This window comes from Cyanistes caeruleus, chromosome 3, assembly GCF_971803275.1.
Source record: "Cyanistes caeruleus chromosome 3, bCyaCae1.hap1.1, whole genome shotgun sequence".
Taxonomy (NCBI): Eukaryota; Metazoa; Chordata; class Aves; order Passeriformes; family Paridae; genus Cyanistes; species Cyanistes caeruleus.
The window spans coordinates 3,633,313-3,654,891 of NC_141703.1; the positions used below are offsets into that span (position 1 = coordinate 3,633,313).

Below are 21,579 nucleotides of genomic sequence, written 5' to 3' on the forward strand. Positions count from 1 at the left end.
AGTCATTTACTCAGCATTAAAAAATAGAGGAATTAACTTGAAAAATGTTACCTTTTCTAACGATTTTTGTTTTTCCTTTCCTCTTCCTCATCTTTGCTTTTGCAGAAGTTTCACAGTAATTGTTATTATTGGAGTCACTCTCCGAGTCCGAATCAGAAGAGTGATGGAAGCTGGAGGCAGCTCCAGGTTTGGAACGCCTCACAATCTTAGTGGGCACCAAGCTCTCCCACACTAAACTCTTCTCCTCCTCTCTGGCTTCTGCTTCAGATTCTGCTGTGTCCTCTAAATCACTCAAGACTTTTGCTTTTTTTAAAGGAGGGGAGAGCTGCAGCCCAGAGGCTTTCCTGCCATTCCACCTGTCCAACTCAGAGTCCGCCTCATCCTCAGAATTGCTCACTGCAGGCTTGTGATGTGTTGGTGTTGATTGGTCAGAAGCCTTTTGGCTGCCCCCATCCTCAGAATTATGGCTTTTGGAGTCCTCCTCTGAAAAGTCTAAGGTGGGACTTTTCACTTTGGGAGACACAGAGCAAACAGGGCCCCGGAGCTGTCTGTGCCCATTGCTCTGCCAGCTCTTCTGCTTGGTCTGCGTGTCAGGCTCAGAATCCGAGCTGCCATTCTCAGATTCGCTGACAAATTTCCTTCGTGGAGCAGAGCAGCCAGTCTGAGAGAGAGTTTTCCTCTTGGTGAGCTGCTCTTCTATTTCTTTGTCACTCTCAGACTTCAGGCCTGCCTCATCCTCAGATCCCTCCAGCAGCATTCTCCTGGCGGCGGCCGAGGCGTTCCGGTGCGGCAGCTTCCTGTTCCTGCAGATCCCGATGCTTTCTGAGCTCGACATCTCTTCCTCCACATCACTCATCAGCCTCAGTTTGTTGGCAGCCACAGCAGCACTCCTGCGTGGGGTTTTCCTGTGCCTGCCCTTGCTGTTGCTCAGGGACTCGGATGTCACCACGGAAGTATTTTCGGAATCGCTTCCATGTAACTTTTTCCTGATCGCTTTCCTCGTATTCCCGTTCTCCTGAAGAAGTGCTCCTGTAAAGGAAAGCAGGGAATAATATCTTAAATATGAAATAGCAACTCTCAAGTCTTGTCAAAACTGGGACATGTTCAACCCACAGATATGAAGCATGAAATATATTCCTAGTGACAGGTGCTTTTGCTGTCATAAATTCCAGATTCATTCTGGTTTTGTGACAATTAGAACTTCTTTATGAATTGCTGCTTTTTTTCTTAAGATATGTTGCAAGTCATTCCCTCTCACCAGGCTCTTGGTTTTTGCCCTCTTCCCCCTAGTCATGAAAAAATCTTTTCAAAAGCTGAGTGTAGTATTTGAGAGCTTCAAAATTAACACCAATAACAAAATGAGCATCTCACACATACAATTTAAAAAAAATACTAACTCCTCTCAGTTTTTATAAATATATATGAATATAAAAATAAAAATTCAGACTTTTCTTGCTATTCACAAGCAACTCCTGCCACCCTACCTGTCTGTTTCCTCTGAGCAGCTCGGTTCCGAGTCAGCCTGCGACTGCTGTTTCTCCTGCACACCCCGTTGTGCAGGGGAGAGGACACAGGAGCCCCAGAACAGCCTTTGCTGTCTTCTGAGCTGCTTGAGGAGGATGAAGATGAAGAGGAAGTAGATGAAGAAACCCCAGAACCTTCTATTTCACTCTCTGTTTTAAAAAAATAAAAAATTAAAAAATTAGCAGTTAGAATTCTAAACAGCTTCCAGTGAAGTGTTACATTTTGCTGCTCCTGGAATCTTCAGGATTTCCTCACATTATCTTAAAATGCATTCTCATGCCTGAGTGTCTTACAGGGATCAAACTGATACCTCAACAAAACCCATATTCATGCCATGTTCAGTGACAGGAAGCTTCTTTAACCTGCATTCAAGTTTCAATTAAGAATAAAACAGCTCTTTTCAAATACCAGATTTAAGTGAAAAAAAAGCATGTTTAAAAAAACCCCAAAACACAGAGTATTTTCTAACGGATTTTACCAGAACTTACTTTCTTATTCTTTGAAATAAGCTGAGTTTTTGTCAAGGTGAGGTGTAGGGGAAAAGACAGGAAAGCTTTAAAGTCTCAAACATTTGCTAATTGTGGATAACAAGTTTTATTTAACTTATACACATATATGGGCATATAATCTGTAATTTATATAATATCAATTATCAAATACTCTAAGCTATCCTGTTGACAGATTTCTTCATTAATAAAAGTAAATTTACTGTATTCTACACCATTTCAAAGCAAAAAATTATATAGAGTACACAAATCTTTTTATAACATTTGCTGTAAATAATGTAAGTGTCCGAATTCCAGTAAAACACGAAATTCTGCATCACACAAAACCCCTAAACCTGGTGTAAAAAAAATTCCGTGTTAAAAACCCAAAGCTCACTTAACAACTCAGAATGCAAACGGCAGCAATTCTAAATTCTGACCTGATGATAAAGCAGAACAATTAGTTATTGTTGTGGTTCTGGCTTTCCCATTCCTCTCAAAGGATGCCAGGCAGGTGGAATCCGAGGATTCTCCCGAGGAACTCTGGTTGTAGGAGCCAGCGTTGGGTTTATGGCTTGTGACACAGGCGGCTCTGCTTGAGGTAGGCTGAGGAAAAGAATCTTCCTGCTCAGATTCAAGTTTGGCCTGAGACTTTAATGGTTTCTGCTTCAGATTTCTAGTGAGAGATAAAGCAGTGAAAGCAACACAGGTTGTTAAACTAGGAGAAAAATGCAGTTATGTATTTTAACAATATTTAATATGATTTTGTAGTTCTGGGAGGGTATTTTATGAGCTATTGTGGTGTGGGACAATTCTGGAAAAGATAAATAGGAAGTACTTGCATTAAAGTAACAGTCTGCACTTCTAGGGAAGTCATACAAGAGGAGATAACCTTTCTCTGCTCAGAGAAACAGAATTTAATGGTGGATTCAATTCAGGTTCTCTTATTTTCACTGCATCAGCAGTCTCAATTCCTGCTGGATTCCCAGCCTCTGGTTAACTGCACATGAGCCTCCAACTAAATGCTATCCAGGGAAGCATTATTCCACAATAAACTGAGTTCCCAACACACACAAAGTGGAACCTTACAGACAAGTTCACTGTTCAAAATAAAGAAAACCTCACTAATTTGACCCTTCCTTACCTCCACATGCCTGAATGATACCTGCCATACTGTTCAGTTCATTATTTTAACCTACAGAACTGTTTTGTCAGATTTTTCCTTACACTGTAGGTTTTCAGACATTCATCCAGGTGCACAAGGTGTACAATTTCTGGTATCCCAAACCTCACTTCTGCTGTGCCCCACTGAACAGTCACACACAATTCTCCAGATAGGAGCACAAATGAGATTCAAAAGACAATTTCTGCCTATCTTGGTGTGTGGTTATTTTGAAGTATAAAAGTAATCTCCTGAAATTAGATTTTTTTAAAAAATTAAAACTCTTACTCCTACCCTTTCCCTGCCAGAGAAGGAAGACTGGACAGCAGCAGAAGGGAAAAGTTCAATTTCACTTTACATTTAGCTTGTGTAATTTGTCCCATTTTGTTCCACATGCAAATTAAGAACAGGAGTTAATCATGTCAAACAGCAATTGTGTCAGAAGTTTGTTTGCATTGAAGAGAGAAAAGGCAAATCTGGCTCCCAACTGAATGCTAAAGCAAGTAAAAATTTCTAGAAATTCCATAGGACTGACTTTATTCTGTAGGTTACAAAATATGTAATTTATGCAGGTTTTAATCTTTGTAATTTATCCAGCAACTAAACCTTTGTTTCATTCCTCATTATTTTAGTTAAATATTGACTTTCTGATTCAAATATTAAAGAAAAACTCAACCTTTTGTGCTTTTCTGTCTCCTTGTATTTCTCAGTTTCTTACTGTTAAAAAAACTCCTTTTTTAAACATACTTTTCCCACTGCATGAAAATTATAAAAAGTCTCACTGGGGTTACAAACCATTTAAAAATCCAGTTCCCCTCTTCAGAGACTAAATGTGAGAGTCAACAAGAATACCAGTCAGCTGAGACAGATCTTTACACCTTCATAATTTGAGTACCTGAGCATTTTGGTGGGCTGCTGCACTGAGCTTTGATTATTAAATCTTCTTGTGTACCTCTGGTTTCTCCGAAGCTTTTCGTTCTGTTTCTGCCCATTTTTGAAATCTGAAACAATTCTTCGGATTTTCTCTTCAAACAGCGCTGACAATCTCAAGGTCATACTGTAGATCTAGGTAAGGGAATGGTTTCTATTAAAACCAGAGCCTTTGATCCAAGACTAGTATTTGTAATATTAAAAACGGCACAGAAAAGCAATAGGGAAATGCACAGGAAGTCCTGTGTAACACCAAATAATCAGGAAATGAACATATTAAAAATTTCTGTTCTATTTCTCCCCACTATCTACCCAACCAGCAGCTTTATGAAAAGTACTGATAAACAAATTGCAAAGTAAGATTTAATTTCATTAAGACATTTACAGCTACCTTTGACTTTTTGTTTGGAGTATAAGATTTTGCATTACTAAATATCAGTCTGATGTCTTTGCACAGTTCCATTGGAGTGTCATAATTCCCAGCTTCCAGAGTTTCCTTCACTGTACCAAAATCCATTGGAGTGTCTATAATATGTCTGTAATCCTATTAAAAACATATGAAAAAAAGATTTCTGTGAAAGCATAAAGGAAAAAAAAAAAAACACAACACTTTTGAATTTTATTTCTGTCTTTTAGGAGTAGCTAAAACAACATAAATTATCTTCAGCAGCAGTGGAAAGAGAAGCACCATAGAAGAAAGCAATACTTTTGAGACAGGTTGATTTAAAATCTCCTTTTCATGATCCCCTGAATTTTACTGTCTGAAGCAACAACATATGTAGTATGAAAAACAGCCAAAAGAAGCCCCAAAACACAACGACCACACAAAAATCCCCAAATCAAACCACATCAAAACATCTCAATCTTTCTTTCTCTCCTGTTCATATTTTTTAAGAGAACTCCAAGATGTTTTTAAAACCTGAAGTGAGACTCAAAATGTGGAGCCACCAGGAGAGGTTATGTGCTGTAAAGAAGATTTTTTCCTTTAAAATTAGTTTGTTGTGTTTTTAGAGAAAAAAAAAAAAAGAGACTGAGGGGGTAGGTAGGATTACCATGAACAGTTAAAGAGAGGAAAAAAAAAAATCAAATTCATAGCTCAGGCTCAGTAAACAGATTTAAGACTGTCAATAAATTCGTTTTAATGATGAAAATACAGATTTTTCTAAAATACTTCCCTTACAAGGCATAGTGAGACAGCAAGAAAAAAAAGGATGGATTAAGGTTATCAAGGACAACTTACTGGATATTGATCCAAATCAACTGGTTGCCTGAAAGGTTCAGAGTCCTCACACTGGAAAATTAAATTCACCAGTTCCATGCACTGCTTCTTCCAACAGTTTTCATCATAGCCACTTTTCAGGTTTTTTCCTTTTTTTAAGCCCCGTCCCTTGATGGGGGAAAAATGTTAGGAAAAGTATTACTGGAATAGAGCAAGAAAAAATTCAGCCTGATTTGGGTTGTAAGTAAAGATTGTCCAACTCACTTTTCTTCTCCTGTATGATGTTCTGGGAACACATTTTTCATCATCCTGTACAAAATAAAATCAATTAATTTAAAAGTGATTTAGAAAAAAATAGGTGATGGAGGCTAAAAACATCATTAGATTTGAGACTTTGGTAAAATTAAATTTTCTTCTTAATTCTTTCAATAAGACAAAAGATAAGCATAAAAAAAAATACAACACAGCATCTGGGAGACTTGGAAAACAATATCCTAGATAAGGACAAGGAGTTCTTATCTAGGACTGGAGTCTGGAATCTTCAGGGGTTTGAGAAAAGGAAAAACCACCATCAGAAATTGCCATTAGAAGTTATCCAACAACTTTGAACTTGAGTGATTAAATACTACCAGTAATGCAGTTGACTGACAATAAATTATATAAAACACTCATAAAAATTCCCAATACAGTCCATGTTTGTATTAGCTATGCAAATAACTCAGCCATTCTACCAACAATATTTGAGGGGTGCTGGTATTTTCTTATCACCATAAATTACTGGAATTTTCCACAAGAAAACCCCAACTTACCAGATCAGCATCATGACAATCTTGTTCATCATCTGTTGTGCTACATAATTCAAAAATGTTTGTACAGTCCTGGTCACTGCAATGCAATTAAATCTCTGTTACTGGAATAGCAAAAGGTGAGCTGTTGTTTCCTAAATTAAACTCAGCCACAACCAAGTGCTCCATATAAAAGGGAAGAGAGTAACTGAGTATTAATTGGAATATAAAAATCAGGATTAGGGATTTGAAAGGGGCCAGCTGCAGGAAGGCTGCCTACACTTATTTCAAAATAAACCTCTCAGTTTATTTTAACCTTTCAATGAAGTCAGACAAGCTACAACAGGAAATTCTACACAAAAGTTACTTTTTACAGGCTGAGCTACTTAACATACTCAATATCAAGTGACATTTTGGGGCTGTTATAGCAGGAAAAAATGTAAAATACCTCTAAACATTTCAGTACTTAAGGTAACACTAAGAATTGCATACCTGTCCTTACAGTGCACTGAAAAGAGTCAAAACAGGGCTCATCAAAAGGATATTGAGCTGTTTTCACTCTCCACTGTTCAAAACCATGAGAATTAAAGCAGTATTTAGATTAAAATGCCACTTACTTGATAAACTTTAGGAGCTGGGTGGTGATTTTTTTTGCAGCTCTGGCAATAGCACTCCCAGGCTCATTGAAGGTTCTGGCATTGCTTTCAATGTATCTGACTTCCCAAACCAATGCTGAAATTCTCCTTCAAATTAGAAAATATTGCACCTTTAATGCTAAAGAAAAGCTTAAAACCAGCAAAAGTTATATCTCTGTATTGGATATTATATTAAATTATATTCAATCTAGATGTCCTCTGTTTTATGTCCCTTTAGGGCAGTCTTAAACTTTTCCTTCACATGGAAAACCCAAGGAGGCAAAACCAACAATGCACATCTTTCATTACTCATTCTTGATAATTCATCCTTAGCCAGTTTGTGATATAAACTCAGTTCAGCTGGCCAAGTAAGCACTAGCATTTGTTACCCTTAAATCATAAAATACCACTGAAATCATCCCAAGGACTGTGGATTTCCTGGAATCTTTAGAAACGCAAGCATTTTTAAAAAGTTTACATGTGACTTATTCAAAAGAAGGGGGAAGAGTATAATTTAATCACTACTCTAAATTATCTCATTTCCTCTGGAAATATCAGAAGCTGCTTGTAACAAAGCCTTGAGAAAAGGAACACAAGTTGAGTCATAACTGAGGAACTTTTAATTAATAAATACAAAGCAGAAGCAATTAAAAAGGAGTGACCAGAGCTTTGTCCAATTACATTTTTAAAGACATCTCAGCTACAATGTCCCTGTCTTCCCTTAAAGACCTTGCATTGAGGACAGCTGAGCACTGAAAACAGTGCTCACAACAGCCCCTTGTGAGAAACTACAAATTGAAATTATAACTTGATAGAAATGAGCTGCCACAAACGTGTAATTTCATTTTTACAACTCATTTTCCCAATTCCTTATATCTGTGAAGCAGAGATACCCCAAGTCTGCAGTTCTTCACCTACAGCATCGACAATTATTTTCAAATACCTTTTTTTTCCATCTTATACAGGAAAAAAATCACTATTAATGTTTCTTCACTGTATTTACAGACACACTGAATGCAAGTCCAGATGAAGAATATACTTAAATTTCTTTTCAAGCTATGGCTGATCAGCACATCCAGCAAACCAGAGCTTTGCCATCATTACACTCTTCCCTCTTTCTCTTCTCTAAATTTTTGTCCTTTTGTCCTTTAAAATGCTGCTGTTAATATTTAAACATTTCACCTCCTGTGTTTAAGCTCATTTCTGAAAACAGCAAGAGCTTAAACTTCTTCAAATTCTAAGTAACTGAAGGACAGCACTTCAAAATCTGGATTGCTATCAGCACTGAAGTAACTTCAGGCGAGTTTTTTTAATATTTGCTGATTTCAAATAGTGAATTTCTCCAAGAGAGAATGTCAGGGTTTATTGTAATTCTGAAGAGTCCCAAAATGAGTTTCTCCCTGGTTCCCTGGCAGCACTGACCTGTAGAACCTGTTGGCCAGCCGGGTGCGGATGGTGTTGAGGTCTGTGGGATACGCGATCACCGTGCAGTACTTGGGGTACGTGCACAGGTCCACTGGGCCAGCAAAAGCTGCTGAGATGTCTGGTTAAAAACAGCAAGAACAGAAAAATTTAACTGTTTGACCTCATTTTTGGACAGCCTGAAGGAGCTGACAGGAAAGACAGAGACAATTGCCAAGGGCTGCAGGGCCAGGAGCCAGGGAATGGCTGCCAGGGGCAGAGGGCAGGGCTGGGTCTTGGCATCTTGGGCAGGAATTGTTCCCTGGCAGGGTGGGCAGGGGCTGGGATGGAATTGCCAGAGCAGCTGGGGCTGCCCCTGGATCCCTGGCAGTGCCCAAGGCCAGGCTGGACATGAGCTGGGAGCTCCTGAGACAGTGGGAGGTGTCCCTGCCATGGCAGGAACTGGATTGGCTTTCAGGTGCCTCCCAAGCCCAGCCATTCTGGGATTCTATTTCAAAGCCTGTAGGTCCATGACAAGTGAGCTGGGTGTTACAAAATCCAATGCTGTATAAAATCAAAGATCTCAGTACAAACACAAGAACTGCACAGAAAAACACTTGCTCATTACAGTACTTTATCACAGGGAATTTTTAAAGGATGCTATGGATATTCCATCCAGGCTGTTTATAAATGTAACATCAGGAGAAAACCACCTGAAGCTCAGCTCACACTCACCAAGAGTCATGAGCTGATCAATCCCACGGATAATCCGTTCACAGGCCTCATCACGGGACTTCATCCCCCACTCCCCCTGCTGGGGTTTGTACAGGAGCTTCTCCACCTCTTCCAAAGTCACAGAGACACTCGCTCCTAATTCTTCAGGCTGATCAACTAAAGAGAGCAAATTGGGGAAGGAATGAGAACAAGAGCAATTGTTGAGCACTCACACTTCTGGAATAATTGTATGCTTGCAACTGACAAAAAAAATCCTTGCCTTGAAGTAGAGTTTAATGCTAAGGCTGTGGGAAAAAAATTACATAAAACAGACACAAACAGAAAAATGTTTTAAGTTCTGTTTTTCTGCAGTTTTGCTTTAAGTTTATTTCTCTCTGACAGCTGATTCAGTAACTGCTCCCTTAGTATCTCCCAAACTTTCCTGCTCCCTCCCAGCTGGTAACTGGCAAGTACTGGAAATGCGAAATATTCAGACAAACCACAAATGACACCCATTTATTTACAGATAATCTGGATTTGACCAGCAAAGTTTATAAATTGTTTGTTTTAAACTATGTGCAGTAAGGATTTACTGCCTGGAAATAATTTTATTTACATTCTTCTTGCACCCCCCCATATTAAGAGTATACTACAACAAATGTGAAGTTTCAAACTTGAGATGTTTTTTGAAACCTGACATTTGGAAGTAGCAGGTTTAATTCTGTAAGTCAGAGCTACACATTTGAAGTAGTTTTTTCAAAACTGCTCTGGAATATGCAAAAGGGAAAAATACAGGTATACTCAAAGTCATTAAATCTGAATCAAGACTGTCTTTAATACAGGAACCACCTCAGGTCCACTACCTGCATGAAACAAAGGAACTGGAAACAGGGAAAAGCACATTGAGCTGTTTTATTAAAGGGTTTCTACCTACCATTATCAGGGACTGGTTCCATGTCCCATGGGCTCAGCTTTTCAATTTCACCATTGTCCCATCTGATTCACCAAGTGAAAAAAAATAAAAATTTAAAGTTATCTTGATTCAGAAGTGTTCCCTCCAATCATATTTAAATCTCAGCCATAAACACATTTAAATTACAGCTATTTGTAGGTATTGACAAAATACACTGTAAAAACATGTACATAAACAAAGGCATTGGTCTGCAATCAGCAAAAACGAAACATTCTTCATAACCAATTTCAGATTGAAATTGTGCTCCTGATTTTGGCTTTATGCAACTTACCCAATATATAAATCAATTTTACAGAGCTTGTATCAAGAAGATGAAGAAGAAAAATAAGCTGCACATTTGGAAAAGTGAGATAACATCCAGGGGAAGATTTGAGAAAAATACAGGAGAAGATTCTTCTTGCTGATCACAGCAGGAGTTGTGCAAGTCCATGGATTAAGGGAGAACAGGAAGTGAGGAATCTCATATGCTAGCATGGAAATTTATGGGGCAGAGGACATTAGGACAAAGAAAATAATACACATAAAATGAAGAAACTGAAGTCAATTAAGGTGCAAGACAAAGCAAAAGCAACACAAGTGTTATTGATAGATCTGGATATTCATTCTGATATTGAACTCTTAAGTGTGAACATCATTCTAAGATCTCTCCAAATCCCACCACATTTGGGCAGATTTTTACATGTTTTTAAAAACACAAAATATCAATGAATTTTGCTACTTCCAAGGTAAGAAATGTCTGACTGGATCAGCTTCACACCTCACTGGTCCAGAGAGGCAGAAGTACCCTGTACTGACGGAGTCCTGGATCTTTCCTACAGCTGGGTTAATCCTTATGTTCTCATTTTTATTTCCTATTACAAGCCCACATCAGAGACCAATAGATCAGACTGCAGTTCACCAATTTCCCTCCAGAGCTTTGCCAGCAGTTTCCTGTCAGAGCTCTCCAGATTCCTGGGTCTAATTCTGATGCCTTAATAAACTCAGATACTTGGTCTAACGCCTCCTGTGTATTTATTTCAAACCAGCTGGAAACTGAAATGATGGTGCTCAGAGTATTCTATAACTAAACCCTCTGTTGTTTTGGATTTCTCAATGCCTTAGGAACACCTGGATCATTCAGCCTCTTTGATTTTTATAAACTATGAGTCCTAAAGGTTGATCTGTCCAGTTCTCCTCCCCAGTTATTGTACAATACTTCACAAGTTGTTGATATTCACAAACAGATATATTAATTCATAATTTTGCATGTAAGACTTTTTCAAGAGTTTAGTACAGCTTAAGCCTCACTTAGTTCTGCTTAAGTTCCACTTGCCCAGGTAATGCCAGGTAACTTCATAATAAATCAAGCTGCTTCTACACAAACACCTATTACTGTCTTGCCAATGAAGCAACAAAAATATTAAAAATTATCTTCAATTCATTTGTTTTCCATTTTGAAAACTGAAATAAGTGTAGACCCAGCCAGGTCACAAAACCTAAATACAGCTGCCAAACACCCCAGATATTTTTATACACATATCTTAAGACTGTACCCTAGAAGAGCTGTTTGTGAGGGCAGGTAGAATAAAGTCCTTTTGGAAAAGGATCTTAAGGAACACAGCACTGCTTCCTTTAAAGCAGCTCTAGACTTTTCTGTTAAAGGCTGGTGCATTAAAATACTGAAATATTCTTTAAATCTTACAGGAGAAAGAAGCCTAGGAAAAACTGGCACCAGGTTTTTGTTCGTAACTGGAAACTGGATTTGTGAACTGGCCAAGAAACATCCAGAGCCCACCTGAACTTGCTCCTAAGGAACATCTGTGCTACACAACAAAAGACATGGAATGGATGGAATACAGAAGGGAAGGTAAGAGGCAAGAACTTCAACCTGGGAGTTACTTCCACCTTCCCACCAAGGAAAATTATTGAGAGAGAAGACAAGTAGATGAGACAAGGAACCAAAACATGTAAGACAATCTTGGCAGTCTCACTGGATTGTCTATCAGCTATAGAATTTCCCTTCTTTGTGGTGAGCAACAGCTTCAAAAGCCTCTGAGTGAAAAAGCAATTAAGAAGTACTCCAAGAATGTTACTGTGATTATTAAATGTATTGTGCAACACATGGGAACTGTCCCTGGGCATGATGGAAATAGGAATAATGAATATTCACTGTTTATTCTCCTTACAGTCCTCCCTTGCTGGGGGAAAACCAAGCAAAATTCCAGAATTATCCATTCAGTGCCAAAAGGAGGTGACAAGAATGCTGGAGAGGGACCTTCACAATGGCATGGAGTGAAGGACAAGGGGGAATGGCCTTAAGCTGCCAGAGAGAAGGGTTAGATTAGACACTAGGAAGGAATTCTTGTCTCTGAGGGTGGTGAGGCCTTGACACAAGTTGTCCAAAGAAGTTGTGGCCACTTCATCCCTGGAAGTGTCCAAGGCCAGTTTTGGAGCTCTGAGCAACCTGGGATAGCGGAAGGTATCCCTGCCCATGGCAGGGGCTTGGAACTAATGATCATTAAGGTTCCTTCCAACACAAACCATTCTGTTTTTCTATTCCAGACAGCTTTGACAGGGCAGAACAAGGTCAATATCCTGAATCTGAACACTGAAGTCCAGAGATATCTTTGTTTTCCATTCCCCTCCTTTGTCTGAAGGCCTCTCTGTTGATATGGAAAAGGGCGCACAATGTGAAAAGACAAAGTGTGAGGACCTGAGGCATAAAGACCTTGTCAGCAACCACAGAGGAGATTCAGCATCCCCAAACCAACCATCAGTGCAGACCAATAATTAATATTCACAGAAAACTGCATTGCTTGCTTTGTGGAAGGGACCCAGAATTACCCAGTACAGGAAATGTGAAGAGGTCAACAGCTGCTTTTACCATATTACTACTCATTAACAAGATACCACAAGTTATTACATATCCATATTGTGCTACAGCAGCAACTTAGAACCATTAAGAAGTAACAATACCAGGAGCAAGATAATTTAAATGAACAATTTCTACATTCTCATAGCAATGAGGCAGCTGTGTGAGAGCAAAGGCATTCTAACAACATTGGAAATGAAATAATTTTATACTCACTTGACACTGTAACACTGGAAGTGACTGTCTGGATACTGAGGCTGATAAGGTTCCTGACCCAGCACTGTCCCAAACCACCAGGCATCGTCAATAATGGAGCGGAACCTGTCGGCTGCAGCAAACACAGATATTCTACTGAGAGAAGGATTTAACTCTGTGGCTTCCACATGCAATCAGAAAAAAATTGATAAATGTACTGTTCCATTTCTCTCCATACTTAAAAGTTCTAGGTCCACTGACATGTAAGAATGTTATTTAGCTTTAAAATAAAAACAGGAACAGGACAGCCTGGATATGTATTTTGGTGGCTGTATTCGGTATTTACATCTACTGCAGGACCTCCAAGGTTCAAATTTCTGACTCTTGCTTACCAGAGAACCCCTCTGACCCTACACATGCAGCAATTAGCCAAGGAGACATTTGTGACTGCAAAACTGTTCAATCCAACACTCAGCAAACACTTACAGGCCTGCCAGTTCCTCTGCCGGGCTTCATCGTAGAACTGACGTAAGATAAGGAAGTCGATAACATCTGGCATGTCGTGGTATCTGGATAAAAAAATCGTCACTCACGTGTGCCTCAGGGCTTTGGGAAGAAGAGAAACATTCTTAAACACTTTTCAGGAAATTAAAACTGCACATACCTGATGGAAAATGATTTGTCTGTGTGTTTCCCAGTGGCGTGATCTATAAAGGCAAGCTTGAGGCAACACAACGTGGGAGGACCAACTTCATATCTAATTCCAACAATTTTTACCAATTCCTGATCCTACAGGTAAGAACAAACAGCTTCAGCAAGTTTAATCTTATGGACCATGCACAGAACTCTTAGTTTAACATGAATTAACCAACTGTACCCACGTGCAAAATACTGAAATTAGATTTGAGATTTCAATGGAAGGCAGTCTGTCACCCTTAGGATTTTAACACAGGTATTTCATTTGGCTCCCACAGAAAATACTGAAGACAATCTTGTAATTGAACACACTTTCCCCATCAGAAGTATTAGTAACCTCACAAATCCATGTTTTGCAAATTGAATAATAAAACTCTTCAGTCACAGACACTTTTATAAACCCACAGAACCTTCAGTGCAGACCTACCCTCAGCACCACTTTTCTCCAAGGCTCCTTGTGTGGATTCAGTTCATAAATATTATTTCTTCTCACTGCTTCAATGTAAGCTTCATGCCCTTGTCGGAAATATATCACCTAAAAAACATCCCAACAAGCCCAAACAGTGAATGTTTTCCTGTATTTAGCAATTAAATAATCACAAGCATTGGAAGATTTTAATCCACGTTCCTACCTCGTCCCCCATCTGAGGGACAAACGGGGACCTTCGGAGAGCCGTGTCCGTGATCCAGACTGGAGGGTGCCAGTCATAGGAAAACTCCAAGTTCAGTGGTTGTGCTGCAGCATCAGCCTTCACAAAATCAGACATAATGGACATGAATTCTAAGCAAATCATTCCATTTTGATTTGGCAGACAACTGCTTAATTCATAGAGGACTAATCTACAGCATTTCCAAATGGTTATCAGCAGAATTCCTCCAAGGCTTTTCTTGAGTTCTAACTGTATTTGTAATTCTAATACTAAACATTCCTTTCCTATCTGGAGATTTGAGTGAGCAAGTCATTATTATGCAGGCCTTAGCAGAAAGTTTTATAATTCAGATGACAGTCTCAGTACACAATTAAAAATTATTCAAGCTGCAAGAAACTGATTCTACTTAGAAAAAAGTGAAAGGATAGAGAGAAAAGCAGACCAAATCTATCAAAATTACCCCAGGCTAAAAAAAAAAAATTGTTTGCTTCTTTATGAGAGAAAACAACTAACAGTAGTTATTGTAATTTAAGGTAATTATTTAAATTAACTTTAAAAATTCAGTAGTTTAGAATAGAGTAATTACTGTAATTTAGAAAAAAATTAAGAATTCAACCCAAGTATACATGGCCACCATGAATGCAGTGACTGTGCCCCCTGTGCATTATAACAGGTAAAAAACCAGACAAGTTAAACAAGGTATAGAGTCACAGAATGGTTTGGGTTCGAAGAGACCTCAAAGATCATCTTGTTCCATACCCTGCCACAAGCAGAGCATGGAACCTTCCACTATCCCAGGCTCCTCCAAGCCCTGCCCATTTTTTGTGTTGATGCATGGCTCATGTGTCAAGCTGTATTCTGTCAAACAAAATATGTCCTGCCCATCCTGGCCTTGGACATTTCCAGAGATAGGGCAGCCACAACTTCTGTGGACAACATGTCCCAGTGCTTCACCACCCTCAGAGTCAAGAATTCCTTCCTAGTATCTAATCTAACCCTGCTCTCCTTCAGTTTAAAGCCATCCCCCCTTGTTCTGTCCTTTGGGAAAAGCCTGATTTCTGTACTAGTATTTATTAAACACATTTCCCCTTTAACACCATTAACCCCTTTCATCTGAAATGAAAGCGCCTTCACTCGGAATGCAGAATCTTCCCTACAAATCAGCAGATCCCTCACACTGGGAATGATCTCAAATCAATTTCACGTACCCTGTGTGTAGTGACATGAAGATCCTTGGCTAATGGCAGTAAAAATTATATTAACAGTTTCTAGCAAAGAGACCTAGCCCCTAAGAGAGAAATAACTGTGTAGAAAATAAAAAAAGAAAAGAAAGAAAACTCTACCTCCTCTTGCTTTTTTGGTTTGGGTTTTTTCCTCCTCTTCCTCCTTCTCCTCTTGGGAGGAGAGGATTTCTCAGCTGACACCTCATCCTCGGAGGTGCTGCAGTACCTGAGCGCTTTCCTGCGCGAGGTGCGCAGCGGGGGCTGCAGGTTGATCCCGGCATCCGCGATCCAGTCGGAATATCGGCTCGAGGAATCACTGTCCACAGAGGGCAGGGGAAACACAAACACAACCAAGCTCTCACTATTTCAGAATGCTGAACTCCCTCAGAAAAATACCAGCAAGTGCTGCTGAAAGCAGCTTCAAACTCACTTTGCCCTGTTGTAACCATGACTTCACTTGAAGCTTAACATGAATTTTTGAGAGAATCCACTAATTCAAAGCACATTTCTTTAAACAGCTCAAGTCTGGTGAATTCTAAAATCAGTAAGTTTATTCAAGAAAGTTGTACAATGGAATTCTGGACTAATTAGGAGTCCTTCCTAAGGAACACATGAACTAAAAACTGCTTAAATACTTTACACTTACCCAAATCTCAGCTACGCAGCCACATTCTCTCTGAGTATTTTTTATTTCTAGTACTACAGAATTCTAGAAGAATATCTAAAATAGCCACAATGAAGCAATAAAAAAACTTATCTGTAACAACTCTACATAAAACTAGAAACTTAAAAATTCAGATTTTTCAAAATTTTTTTTAAGGAGCAAGGTAAAAAACCAAAATCCAAAAATTCCCCAAATGAAACTGGGAAAAAATTTCCGAAACAAAATCTTTCATCCCTCCAAAAAATACACTATAGAAAAAGTCCAGACTCTTATCTCTCCTTGCCATATGGCAAAAAAAGCAAAGGGGCTTGGAGTTATATTAAAAAGTAGAAATGATTTGGTGAAATGGAACAGTAAGTAACAATACAATGTGTCAATGACATAAATGAATTATTCCTAATATGTTTATCATCATTATTATCATATGATCATAAGCACCACAGAGCTTTCATACAACTCTTAATTTGTGAACATTCAAGTAAAACTCATTATGAGATGTGTTTTTTCACTTTACCTAGAACTATTACTGTTGCTTTTCTTGTCACTTCTCCACTCTTCCTCTTCATCAGATGAATCAGAGCCCTCACTTTCTTCAGCTTCCTAAATTTAAAAATACACACTCAAGCCAAACCCATGTTTTAAGGGTCTAAAACTTAAAAACATCTTGCCCATATTATCAAATTTACAAGAAGTTTGGTAAAACAGTTGTTAAAATGGAAATAAAAGTAATTAGGTCATATAGTTTGTAAAATCTGACTTGACAGGGAAAAATTTACATCACAAAAGGAATAGATCAAGAAAAACAATCACATCTCCATACACAAGGGGATGTTCTGTCACTGCTATGATTTTTTTTCATTAGTTATGCAAGTTGGAATCAGATGAGGGTTTTTTCCCCTCCTCTCCTTTTAGTATCAATGGAGTAAGTACTAATAGGAGCACTCATGCATGTATTTAAATGCAACAGTAGATACACCAGAATATACCATGATTTTACTAATTTCCTGATTGTTGCCCATCAACTATTTGCATTAACATGTTTTAAATGTGTTTTTCATAACTGAGTCAGTATGATGCATGGCTCATGTGTCAAGCTGTACTCTGTCAAACAAAAAACCAAAAAATATAAAACTCCATGGGATCTCAATTGTAGCTTCAAGTGTTCGAATTAGACTGATTGTCATTTTCAGAGTAACAAAGCTAAGAGTCCTCTCACTAAGTCCTCATACACTGTGTAGATGATAACCTACAATATCAAAGTTCAATACCCACTGAACTTTACATTCAATTTAAGTGATTTATTGTTTTTAGCTGCACTGAAATTCTTTATTAAGAGGCAAGGAAAGGACAGAATTTCCAAGGAATACCATTCCTCATCTTACTTCCAGGATTTCCCAGTCTCCTGAACGTGCTTCCTTTTGTTCACTGTTCTTCCTTAACAAAGTGACTGCTCCAAGTCTCAGCTTCTCTGCTCCTTCCACTTTTCCCTTTCCCAATTTAAAATTATTCCCTTGTGGGCAAGGCAACACAAGGACAGTCCAAGCAGTCCTATCACCCTTTTCCAGTCTGACAACACATCAGACACAAACAAAAAACTCCTGCTACCCACAAAGTCCTGTGTCACCCCAGGCCAAGAGGAAGAGATGCTGTGGAAGAATCACATTAGCAAGAACCTTCACAATTTCCACAGAAAAACATTAAAACACATCTAAACTCCAAATGTCACCTGAAGCCAACCAATTGTCCATCAGATTTTTGCCTTGGGCTGTGGATTTGTTTTAGAAAATTCTCTGCAAAACCAGTTGAACCATTTATAAACTGACAGGAAATACTGTCTTAATTAAAGCAACACAACAGGTTTGAGAAGTGCTAACAAGGATGCTGCTCACAGAGATACTTTGTCTGGAAAAAGAAGGGGTAGGGTTTTTTGTTTTGTGTAACAGAGAAAAGGCACATTTCATTTCATTTATGGAGCAACTCAAGTTCAAAATCCAAACTCAGAAGAGAACTCACCTGCTCTATCAAGCCAAAGCAGTTGTCCCTCTCCTCCTCAGAAGACTCCAGCTGTTCAATGTTCTTCCGTGTTCTGTAGTTGGAATATTTCCGTCTGTGCAATCGACGCTTTGATTGGATTAATGAAGACTCAGAGTCACTCTAGTTTATAAAGAAGGGAAAGAACAGGAGTTAAATAAAAATATTTATGTGGCAAACTTTTATGAGGGGGAAAGGGTGGCTAAAAGCACTGCTGAATGCAAAAACTGAAACAGCATTATTAAGACTCCCTTTCACAAGAAATAATTTTCATGTAAGCCCAAAGTTTAAATTTTGCTGTTCCAAATTTAAGATTTATTAATTGTTCTAAGAAATTTATAAACTCTTTATAAACCTCTGTGCCAGCTCTTCATATCACCTGATAAATGTATTTACAGAATCAAGACATTAACTGCCTACAACACACAATCACAGAAGCAAAAAATGGTTTGGGTTGGAAGGGACCTTCAAGATCATTTTGTTTCAACCCCCAGCTCCCCTCAGTAAAGGGGATCATGCAGTAGAATTCTTGTGTCAAATTGCTTTGTACTCTAAGATGAATCGGACAACAAGCTTATAAAAAGAGCACAATAACCAGTATTTCCTTCTTGCTAATCTCTCCCACAAAACAGGTAATGAAAAAAGCACTTGAAAGAAGGGAAGTCTGCAAAAGTTTCCCCCCACACAAAATTATCTAAAGTAAAATGGCAAACAGCAATATAACAGCAATACCCTGTGATTCCTCAAGTACAGGACCTTGAATGCTCTCAGTGCTTTAGGACTTTCAATAGCTGTGTAACTGCACTCAAAACCAGAATGGCCTGAAAGCCATCCTGCCTTTAAAAATTACTCCCAAATTCCTCACATACAATCAGGCAAGACTGAAAGCAAAAATAATTCCAGGTATCCATAAAAATAAATCAAACCTTGTCCTGCAATAATTGGGAACTGAATCATCAGGGTCCTTGGAATACCACAGCAGAAACCTCTGCTTTCATTTTCCACACCACCACTTGTCCCTGGGCACAGAACGTTCACTTTTCCAGAAGCTGCCACGTACCTTTTCCAGTGACTCAAATGACTTTTTCTTCTCTGTTGCATAAAGATCTCTCTCTTCTTCCCCTTTTGCAGTCCGATATTCTTCCTGTTTCCTACAAGAAAGCCATGAAAATCTAATTCTATACCCATTTTGACAATGCTGGTCTCTTTAAGGGATCTCTCTCACACCCAATTCCATTCCATTTTTAATTTCAGATGTTATTGTTGCTCAATTAACTCTAAATCATCCTATCATTTCCAGGTAAGAGTAAAAAATATGGATGGTAAGAAAGACTTCATTCCAAACATCAAACATCCTTATTTTTAATTCACATTTTTCTGTTTGCAATCATTCTACCTCCCAACACTGGGAATGCTTCTTAAAACCCTGAGGAATGTGGTAGCACCTGTGGTTGTGGCTTTAAAAAAGAGATGTTTAGCTACTAATTCTCCTCTTCACAGATGAATACTGATAGTACTTTTGAAAGCAACTGGTTTAGCATTTCCAGGGGTTATAACTCATCACCTCCAAAAGTCTCACAGAGAACACAATCTCACCCAATTCTTCCATGTAAATGAATTCAACCTGTATCTTTTATTTTGGAGAAAGCAAGAATCTAGGTGACCCAGATGACCTGGAAATGCCTTAAAATACTGAAATAGGGGAGAATCATTCAACTAGACTCATTCAATCCCTTCCTTCTCATTGAATGGACCTTGCAATTATGAGCTTTTAGCACATCTGCCCACAACACTGAACTATTCCAACAGCATCCATTCTACTTCTGGTGTAACAGCACTCAATTTATACAAACCAAGCTGATGTGCTGTCCCCACTGCTGCCTGTGATGCCTTAAGATGTAGCTTTTATATTTTTTTATATTTTTTTATATTTTTCAGATGCTACAAATTACTGCTTTAGTGTTTAATTCTGAACTCAATACAGAATGCTAGCTAGCTCTCTTCACATTTTGGTCAGACTAAACACTTCTGGGTCTGGAAACCAGAGTGACACCAGCTGCCTTAGGCCACGAAAAGTATAAACAAAAGTGAATAGGGGGGAGAAGCAAACCAGGGGGATAAGATTTCATTACCTGAAGCTACAGGTGGAAAATTAACCTCTGATATGCAAACAGACCACTTATATTGATGCCTTAGGTTTTAGCTTTCATATTTTTTAGATTCTGTACTGCCTTAATGTGCGACTCTGAACTTCATATGAAGTGTTAGCAAGTTCTCCTCACAGTTCAGTCAGACACAACAATCCTTTTCAGCCCCAGAACCAAGGACACAATTGCAACTTCAGGCCCAAAAAATGTTAACAGCAAACTGATGGAGCAGTCTGGGAGGATGGGACTTCATCACCTGATGCTGTAATTGGACAATTAACCCCAAACTGGAAATGGATCAAAACTTACAAAAGTGTGAAAACTCATGACCAGTTGTCCATCTTGTGTTCATCTCGGGCAGAGCCACGGCCAGGCTCTTGTACTGCCTAATGGGTATCTTCTGAAGGCCTTTCAATAAATACCTACTTCATCCTTTGTCTAGCCTCTGTTCCAGGTCAGCCTCTTTAGGCATCAGTTCCTGCCTGAAAAACTCATGACCATCAATCCCATCTTGTGTGTAGCCTATGTCAGGCTCCTGCACAGCACAAGCTGTATCTTTTAAAGACCTTTAATAATCCCTACTTTATTCTCTGTCTAACCTCTGTTCTAGGCAGCCTCTCCAGGCATCACCTGCAGGCTGCTGACAGACCTGAGTAAGCTGGGGGGGATCTCTGGCACCACCACCCTGCGCCTCCAGGCCTGCAGGTCCCTCTCGGTGGCCATCTGGCTGCGCGGGGCGTTCTGGTGCATCTGCCGCACGCCCTCCACCTGCCCGCTGCGCCGCAGCCCGATGTTGGGCGGGGACTGGATGTCCAAACTGGGCCTTCTGAAAGCTGAAACACACAAATCAAAATGGTTTTGCCACGCTGCAGGGAACTGGAAGCTTGTTGCTTCTTGCTACAAGATTAAAAAAAAAAAGAAAAAAAAGAATAATGGCTGTGTTTTTATCTCTAAGTACATGACTTGTAGCCTTCACAGGATTGTGTGTCTTGTAGAAAACACAGAGATTACACAAAGTACTTTAAAAATGGTTGTTTCTGCTACTGTTCTCACAGAATCAGAGTCATTCAGGCTGAAAAAGACCTTCAAGATCCAGCATTTCTCTAATGACCACCTTGTCAACCAGACAGAGCACCGAGTGCCACATTCCAGTGGTTTCCCAAACGCCCCACGGTGAAAGGAACTGTGGTGTGACAGAAGGGCTCTTCTGAACTATTTCAGACAGTTCTGAGGCCAGTGAGGCCCTAAAAAGCACCCTTCCTAGAGCTGAGCACATACAATTAAATATATAGTT

General features: G+C 39.1%; 1 protein-coding gene across 1 annotated transcript in view; it reads right to left on the minus strand.

Moving 5' to 3' along the window:
• The window catches only part of BRWD1 (bromodomain and WD repeat domain containing 1), a 43,767-nt gene that overhangs the window by 6,278 nt on the left and 15,910 nt on the right, over window positions 1–21,579 (minus strand). The window contains exons 19-40 of the mRNA XM_086883971.1: window positions 20,935–21,118; window positions 19,199–19,289; window positions 18,121–18,261; window positions 16,622–16,707; window positions 15,564–15,759; window positions 14,203–14,319; window positions 13,998–14,105; window positions 13,539–13,663; window positions 13,361–13,443; window positions 12,896–13,007; window positions 9,790–9,851; window positions 8,877–9,032; window positions 8,163–8,283; window positions 6,723–6,848; window positions 6,130–6,205; window positions 5,585–5,629; window positions 5,342–5,488; window positions 4,493–4,645; window positions 4,067–4,236; window positions 2,450–2,685; window positions 1,485–1,673; window positions 52–1,029 (exon numbers count right to left, since the gene is read on the minus strand). Of these exons, the coding sequence (XP_086740097.1) occupies window positions 52–1,029; window positions 1,485–1,673; window positions 2,450–2,685; window positions 4,067–4,236; window positions 4,493–4,645; window positions 5,342–5,488; window positions 5,585–5,629; window positions 6,130–6,205; window positions 6,723–6,848; window positions 8,163–8,283; window positions 8,877–9,032; window positions 9,790–9,851; window positions 12,896–13,007; window positions 13,361–13,443; window positions 13,539–13,663; window positions 13,998–14,105; window positions 14,203–14,319; window positions 15,564–15,759; window positions 16,622–16,707; window positions 18,121–18,261; window positions 19,199–19,289; window positions 20,935–21,118 (3,702 nt within the window). The remainder of the gene's footprint in view (window positions 1–51; window positions 1,030–1,484; window positions 1,674–2,449; window positions 2,686–4,066; window positions 4,237–4,492; window positions 4,646–5,341; window positions 5,489–5,584; window positions 5,630–6,129; window positions 6,206–6,722; window positions 6,849–8,162; window positions 8,284–8,876; window positions 9,033–9,789; window positions 9,852–12,895; window positions 13,008–13,360; window positions 13,444–13,538; window positions 13,664–13,997; window positions 14,106–14,202; window positions 14,320–15,563; window positions 15,760–16,621; window positions 16,708–18,120; window positions 18,262–19,198; window positions 19,290–20,934; window positions 21,119–21,579) is intronic.